At 41.4% G+C, this 8,012-nt stretch overlaps 1 protein-coding gene and 1 non-coding gene across 2 annotated transcripts; both read left to right on the top strand.

The window, feature by feature from the left end:
• Positions 1 to 2,725: 2,725 nt before the first annotated feature.
• Positions 2,726 to 6,387, top strand: natd1 (protein NATD1). Its single transcript, XM_076137052.1, has 3 exons — positions 2,726 to 2,938; positions 4,412 to 4,530; positions 4,800 to 6,387. The coding sequence occupies exons 1-3, from the start codon at positions 2,839 to 2,841 to the stop codon at positions 4,914 to 4,916; spliced, it is 336 nt and encodes a 111-aa protein (XP_075993167.1). The 5' UTR covers positions 2,726 to 2,838; the 3' UTR covers positions 4,917 to 6,387.
• Positions 6,388 to 7,332: 945 nt separating this feature from the next.
• On the top strand, positions 7,333 to 7,406 carry trnat-agu (transfer RNA threonine (anticodon AGU)). The gene has a single exon. It is a non-coding gene; the product is annotated as a tRNA-Thr (tRNA).
• The last annotated feature ends 606 nt before the right edge of the window (positions 7,407 to 8,012 follow it).

Genomic DNA, 8,012 nt, shown 5'->3' with positions numbered 1-8,012 from the left:
TGTATTTCCAGCAAGGAGTGAACATTGATGACTGAAGTCATCTCCATCCATGTGTACCTCCTCCTGCGTAGGGTTAATTAGAGGCTGAACAATGCAGGAGGACACTGCAGAGAACATCTGAGAAGAGGAGACAGGAGATGATTGAGAGTTTCCACCTGCGGATGCCTCATCTCTCTCTGGTTGCACACTGGGCTCCTTGTCTGCCTGCTGGTCTTGAGTATCTTCTGCACAGTCAAAGGTTTGATCTTGTTCCTCTGCACAGCGTCCTTGTATGTTGGGCTGCGCTGCATTTCCTCCAGCCTGAGCTGACAGTGTGTCTGGACCCAGGGGTGTCACAGGAATCCTTTGTTCTGGATGGGAGCTGGAGGAGATAAAACAACACAAACAGGTTTGGTTTTAGAGAGAAAGAAGGAAGGTTGTATTATCACTACTATTGTTGTTGTTAAACTTTATACATAGACCCTCAGGTAGAGTACAAGTAGATTGGAATTGCAATGATGTCATAGGGTAAATACAGTTTTTACAGGATGATGTCAAACAGCAATGTAGGCTAGTACAAATCGCATCATAGGTTGTGAAAGAGAGAGAGAGAGAGAGAGAGGAGAGAAGAGAGAAGCAGAAAGAAGAAAAAAAGCATGTTAATGAATAAAAACACAAGTAATATACAGTTTGGTCATCTGTTGTTGCAACTTGACTTTATTTAGTAGTTGACTATTCTCTTATTTGATTGATGATTTGTACATTTTTACTATTTCCATATCTGCCTAATAACTGTGTTAAAATTGGACATTTACCTTGTGACATCAGCGTTGAGTTTTGGAGTGGGCTTCACGTTCTCTAACACAGCTTGGACCCAGTTGTGTCTGAGGCCAGAGGTCATGGCACAGAGCGTGAAAACTCCATCTCTGGTCTGTCAGGGGAGAGCAGCAACTAAAATGTTCCATGAATCCTCCTCCCTACATCCATTGTTGTTTGAACATATTTGAAGTCATGTTGTATAATTGAGCAGAATTCTCATTTAAACTGTTAGTAGATAACCTTAAAACTCAAATATCTAAGTTACAGGAACTTACTTAGGATGCTTAGTTGTTGTATAATCACAAGTACCTGTGTCTTTACTTTGTTGCAGTGATGATGACAAGCAGTAGTAGAGACCACAGAAGAGGAAGAATCTTGTGGGTTGGAGTAGATGCTTCCTTCCATTTTCTCAGCATTATCACCATCACATCATTCTCTGTTACCCCTGTTAAAATTACAGTATCTAATATAAATGGAAGAGACTGGAGAGGAACCCGTAATGATGAAACACACTGTTTTGTTGACGGAATGACAGAGAAGAGAGGAGAGCGGTCCAGAGTCCAGGACTGAGCCAGGTCTGGTCTTTATGTGAGATATAAGCATTTACATGTTCAGAATCTTTTACTGCAATGCCAAAGCTGACAACTTTAAGTAAGTGTAGAATACTTCCACAATTGTAGTGTCTCATGGAACTGATTTCACTGTATTAAATAGTATAGTAGAACAACTGGGATACAGCATTTGTAGTGCTATTTATCATCATTTCCTTGTTTTAATTTTCTACAGGATTCACAGAACAATGCACACATCTACATCACAAAAGCAAACTAATATAATTGAGTCCTACCGTCCCCACGGACACGTTTGTCGAGTCTGTTGAGCGAGCTGCTTCTTCTCGTGCATGGAGCAGCAGAGGGAGAGGAGCTGTGGAGGGAGAACGAGCTTCGGCTGGTGCAGAGGTGAACAGCTGCTCTTTTGATAGCCTGCTGATGTTGACTGTTTTCAAACCACCAACCTTCTTACCAGGAGTGACACTGACGCTCCTTCCAAGACTGTGTTTAGTGCTTCCAGCTTGACGACTTCCAATGTGTCCAAGCACCAAGGATGCTGCTTGTACTTTAAGGAAAGAAAATAATTGACAAATAACAATTCTCTAAATAAATTCCTGTTAGCTCTTTGTTTTTTAGAATGTATTTACGAGTAAAATGTCACACCTACTGATAACACCCAACCCAAATTACACTCTTTACCAATCCAGCCAACGCACAAACACAAACACACACACACTGCGTGTAGCTGAAACCTAATCACACTTAAGCATTGAAAAGCCATCAGACATAGGCGGTCCATTCTAATCTAAGGAGATGCAACCTCACCAACTGCAGAGATAATCAATCTGTGGCTGGACCACACGACAGAGAAATCAATTAGCCTGAGCTTCCAAAGAGGCCTGAAGAGTCCTGACTTAGCGACTTGTGCAGGTTTTTACTGCACTGACTTGGTCTCCACACATTAATGGCCTCATATATCAGAAGGGTGCAAATCAAACAAATATATGCACCCACTTGGAGGATGAGATAAAATAATCGCCCCACAAAGGGGAAATTCACAAACCTAGGAAGTGATCACATCAGAGACACATGGTGCGGCACTGTGATGATAGTGTAGAAATTTAATTTACACTCATTCGAAGCCTCTATTAAGTTATGTTAGTGCAAAAAAACCGTCCACTACTATAATTTGGTCATGCCAATAACATTTTTAGTAATGTGCTCATTGCGATGACGTCCATATGATGACGCCAGCGTTTAACGTCGTCATCTTGAGGTTTTTTGTTATTGACCACTATTGTTGTTACTGTTATACGTAGTCGCTTCCTCCTCGGATGACGTTGTGGGCTCCGATTGGTTCGGCGTCACGTGATCTCACAGCTGATATCCTTGGCGTGGAGTGTTTTGCTTTGATCTATGTATGTAGCCATTTCTCCTGAGCACCGCTGTACACTTCCACAGCAATAACCTCCACTGTAGCAAAGCCACAATGGCACAGGCAGCACAGGCCAGTGTCATCGACGCCATCAGCACTCCCATCCACGTAGAACACGATAAAACGCGCCGGCAGTTTGTCATAAGATTGAATGGTAAGCTCAACAACATGTAGAAAAGATTAGCATGCTAGCTGGCAAATGTAGCTCATTAGCTTTGTGTGCTGCTGGCATTGTCGTCCTGTGTTTTAATGGCGACATTGTTTCAAACATTGTGGGTTATGGTCGTCAGAATGTATCCACTATCCGGAATATCAATGTAACAGTTAGTGTCAAGAACTTAAACGTAGTTCGTCCTTGGGTAAAGCTGCTGACTCCCCTGACTTGCTGGAACTTTAGCTTTGCCCTCAGTGTGACACGACGAAAACATTTCCTTCCCATTTATTAAAGCAATTAGGCAACGTTATGTCATTACAAAACCGAAGACATCTGATATGATAATCATAAATATGAATGTCAAATAGCCTAATACCTGTCCTATAAAGCTGTTAAGTTATCATTGCATCTTCCCCACGTTATTATTTTAATCTTATTTTATTCAGTTTCAGCCATAAATGCAATGTGACACTGATTCTGGAGGCCGAGATACTAACAAACAAAGAACAACAAGTGTTTGACAATACAGGAATACAGAATTATAGATGTATTTTAAATGTGTTTATGCTGTTGGTCTTCATTTCTGTCTACGGAAATAATTTTGTGTGACTATTTCAGTTTTAAAGTCTATCAATCCCATAATTATAGTCCCAGACAGGGAAGAACCACATTATATGCAGTATGATCATATATATTCCAATTGTCGGTGTGTGAATGTAGAGGTTTTTGTTTAATATAAAATAGGGGTGGGCGCCATTGTTCCCTAAACAAGACCTCTTTATCTTTGTCTCTGCTCCCAGCTACATAGTCTGACTAGGTGATATGTTATTGATCCCAGCAGCCTAATACAGGACTGCAATTAAACAAGGGATCCATTTTATTAGGTGACAGGGAGAGAGAGAGAGAGAGAGATAGAGAGAAAGAAGGTAGGTAGGTTGTATTATCACTATTGTTGTAAATACATAGACCCCCAGGTAGAGTACAAGTAGATTGGAATTGCAATGATGTCATAGGGTAAATACAGTTTTTACAGGATGATGTCATACAGCAATGTAGGCTAGTACAAATTGCAATGATGTCATAGGGTATATAGAGTTTTTACAGGATGATGTCATACAGCAATGTAGGCTAGTACAAATTGCAATGATGTCACGTAAATACAGTTTTTACAGGATGATGTCAAACAGCAATGTAGTACAAATTGCATCATAGGTTGTGATAGAGAGAGAGAGAAGAGAGAAACAGAAAAGAGAGGACGTCCCACCCAGAAACCCCACCCAACCCCACAGTCACACAACCCCGTCCTGGCCCGCATGTGATGTAAAATAAAATGAAAAAATAAAAATAAACTGTTCAGTGTACTGGTAATCAGTCACTGGTCACAGCATTGTCTTGTATATCAGTTTCCCCCAGTAAGCTAGTGTCTCCTTACTGTATGTAAGCTGGATTGCCAATCCGTTTGTCTGTCCTCAGGATCCCATGACCGTGCTGTTCTTCTTTACGAGTATGTTGGGAAGAAAACGGTAGACCTGCAACACACTGAGGTTCCAGATGCTTACAGAGGAAGAGGAATTGCCAAGCACCTGGCTAAGGTAAAAGCCATTTTGTTATATCATTAATTAAGATCTTTGAAACATCTTCATTTTCAGCCCAACCATGCTGTGGCTTCACCAATCACTGTATTATGTACTTAGTTTGAGGGAATCCTGTCAGTAGTTCATCTTGTGTCTTGTTTAGATAACATGTAGGAGCTGTATCCATGTGAATATTGACTAAAGCTCAAAAGTGAAAACTGGTGTGTTTTGATGTAAAGTGTCTAATAAAAAGCAACCAGATTGATTTATTTTTTCCATCATGGCAGGCAGCCATGGACTTTGTGGTGGAAGAGGATTTAAAAGCCCACTTGACTTGCTGGTACATTCAGAAATTTGTCAAAGAGAATCCTCAGCCTCAGTACTTTGAGCACATTTGCCAGTGACCCCACGTGGTGCAGGAAGAGACTGGCCCAATGCTTTGGGGTCAGAATCTGAGTTACAACAGAGGACCTTCCAGGCATTGTTTTACAGGACTGTGGCTCTCTCCAGAGGGAAATGATCACACAGCTCGACGTCCCATAAGCTGTGGTCGAACGGTCAGTTTTGCCCACAACACAGGGATACACTCTCACCAAAAACAGGAAGTGAATCAGCTGGGGAGGACGTTACAGAATCAACCAAAGCTGAAGCCAGTTATGCCAGCTTGAAACCTTCAGGATGTTCACCTGTCATGGACTGAAAACAAACATCAGGCACGAGAGTGAAATGATCTGTTGCAAACACCTGTCCTGTTTGGACTCACTGGTGGTGAGCAGATGATGCAGGTTTCCTTCCCTGTGCTTCTGTGATGCTCAAATGGATATTACTTTTATATACGTTGTCCCTGTTTTGTTATTATTTTGGACTTGTTCCATTTTCAATTAACTTCTCTGATGAATTGTGTCTCATGCAAAATGAGTCTTGACATGAAAGAGGCTTCAGTCAGGCATTGTGCCTCAAAAGATGTTTTTTCTAGGTAAAGGTCATTGTTAACAGGTAGGTCTTTGGGTATTCTTAGGTTATTGGCATAAAGTTGGTGGTTATCTAGTCATTTTTTAAATATTTTGTCTCATCTATTTTGGAGACACTTACTTCCCCAAACTCCCAAATGTACATTAATTGGGTACCAGTATTATTCTACCCAGTAGCAGATGTAATGTCCATATTTGGAGTCATACATATATTAATCCAAGGACAGGGTTTTATTAATATATGTTGTTTCAGAGCCAAAGAAGACGCTGTCTGTCTCGGGAAGTACAATCCTGACCGAGCCTCAGACAGAACTCATTATCTTCTCAGGTGTGTTTGACTTCTTTGAGAAATAGTAAAGATACACATGCATTGGTTTAGGACTGATGTTTGTCAGTGTGCAGCACAATACACACAATACTAGTTACAATACAAGAAGGTGTCCATGCTTAAACCAGCATTTCAAAAAAGCAGCACGTTCAGTTATTCAGGGCATTCATGGGCTCCACTGTGTTTACCGCTTTCATTCAGGATATCCTGAATCCTACGCGTTAATAGTTTTTTGTCGGTGTTCCGTTTTTCTTTCAATGTTATCCTGAAGTCCAGTAGGGGATTGTCATAAAAATCACTAACATTTTCTACTGTGATGTTCTTTAAGCTCTTCCAGAGCTTTTGCTGTTGACAATCTTCCGTGTTTCTCAGTGCGCCCTCGCAGGGTTGACGTTACGCAAGACAGGCGCCCCATCCGTTTTCATATTCTCTTGAGTTAACATTCAAACGATGTTCCTTTAGGTGACATACACCTACTGAAAAGGCCAAGGTATTATTTCCTTTTATGCGTTTATGTTGTGTTTCTTTCTAGAAAGGAAATAGGAGTGGCAGATTTAATAGTTTTTTACCAGCTGGGTCCACCAAATGCATTAAAATGTACCCAATTCTTGTTATGTTATTGTGGGATTGAAATATTCTGTTTTGCCTCCTTTTTGTTGCATATAAATAAATCACTCACTCATAAACGTGTTATAGCAGTAATGTGCATCTACATGATTTGCTTGTTTTCTGCAGTGAGCACCCCTAATGTTCCGACTTTATAATCACAGGCCCTCCTAAGGATCATGTCACTTTAAATGAACAGCATTAGTGCAGACCAGTAGTCTTGGGTCCAGGTCAGCTGCCCACTTTGCTCGGTTGGTACCCTGCCTTGCTCAGTGATATTGTTTAGACATTTTGGGCGAGTGGATGGAAACTTCTCTGTAAATAGCCGAGATTGTGAGATAGTTATGCGAAATTACAAAGACGAGCCTTGTACTTTCAGAGGGTCAAAGGGGTCTTACAATAAATACAATGGCAACATGGTGCCAACTGATGGCGACACACCAAAAACTTGCCTCTCCTTGGGCTTGACGATGGGTATGTTCCTAACTTCCTACACAAAACTGCTGCTGCCTACTGCTGAAGACCACAGACACACTTATCTTGGAAAAATCTGTTCATAAATCTACCTTGTTAACATGATTAACATGGATGAGTAAAGCTGCATGGGAGCAATGCTGGGTGTGGGTGTGTGCTGCACAATCTGTATTGCTCCTTATGACGCTTAAAGTCCTGAGAATCATGTTTTCTGATGAAGATAATGGGGTAATTCATAATTTACCTTTGTGAACATGCAAAATCTGCAATAGAACCAACAATTATTTTCTTGAGAGCTCCACAATTCGAGAGGTACAGAGTGCAGCAACTACACCCAGGTAGACACTACCGGTAGTTCTAGCACACAGTGTAGGTGCTCTCGCTCTCTCTCTATATATATACATGTGAGTGTCAAAATATTGTGTGCAACACGCATACATAGGCGCTGTGGCTTAGTTGGTCAAAGCGCCTGTCTAGTAAACAGGAGATCCTGGGTTCAAATCCCAGCAGTGCCTTTATGTTCAGAAACAATGCTGCGAAGTCCATGTGAAACACTCTCCCAATCTAATCAAGCATTGCTCTTCTGCCTGAACTTTCTGCTGAAACTGCAATCATTTAAGCAGGTATGCCACCAGAGGATGCTGTAGGTACCATCAGTGGTGCACGTGCCACAGTATGAGAACCACTGTGCTGTTCAAGGTTCTTTATTTGTCACACGCACAGAGAAATACTGAAATGCAAGCAATGCTCAGTTACTGTGCAAACATATCAATGGGATCAATAACACCCCCCAATAAAATCAGTAAATTAAATAAACACGTGTTTGTGTGCAGTAATGTTTTAAAAGAGGATATGGATCAATAACACAAATAAAGTTAAGTATGTAATCCTTTGAGTACTTCCTCAATGTTAAAGTCATTGTTGTGGCAGACAGTTAGCTGTTACATACACCAGGCTTCAGGTTACAGCACGCGGACAGGCAGCCCACGGTGCACGCGGACACAGAGACAAAGCTCGTGACACAATATGGGTAAGTACCGAGCGGCCCACGCATAACGCACACTGACTGAGATCCGGACGCTATCAAGGACTGTACATTGTGTACAGTATAGCATGTTGTA

This window comes from Genypterus blacodes, unplaced genomic scaffold (assembly GCF_046128005.1).
Source record: "Genypterus blacodes isolate CSIRO-AG114 ecotype Tasmania unplaced genomic scaffold, CSIRO-AGI_Gbla_v1 ptg000291l_1, whole genome shotgun sequence".
Lineage (NCBI taxonomy): Eukaryota > Metazoa > Chordata > Actinopteri > Ophidiiformes > Ophidiidae > Genypterus > Genypterus blacodes.
This window is presented reverse-complemented; position numbering and strand designations above follow the sequence as displayed.

Bases quoted from the DNA above. Each gene is read 5' to 3' on its own strand.
- natd1 (XM_076137052.1), top strand. From the start codon at position 2,839: ATGGCACAGGCAGCACAGGCCAGTGTCATCGACGCCATCAGCACTCCC. The intron at 2,939-4,411 runs GTAAGCTCAACA...GTCTGTCCTCAG, and splicing joins GTTTGTCATAAGATTGAATG to GATCCCATGACCGTGCTGTT. The intron at 4,531-4,799 runs GTAAAAGCCATT...CCATCATGGCAG, and splicing joins TTGCCAAGCACCTGGCTAAG to GCAGCCATGGACTTTGTGGT.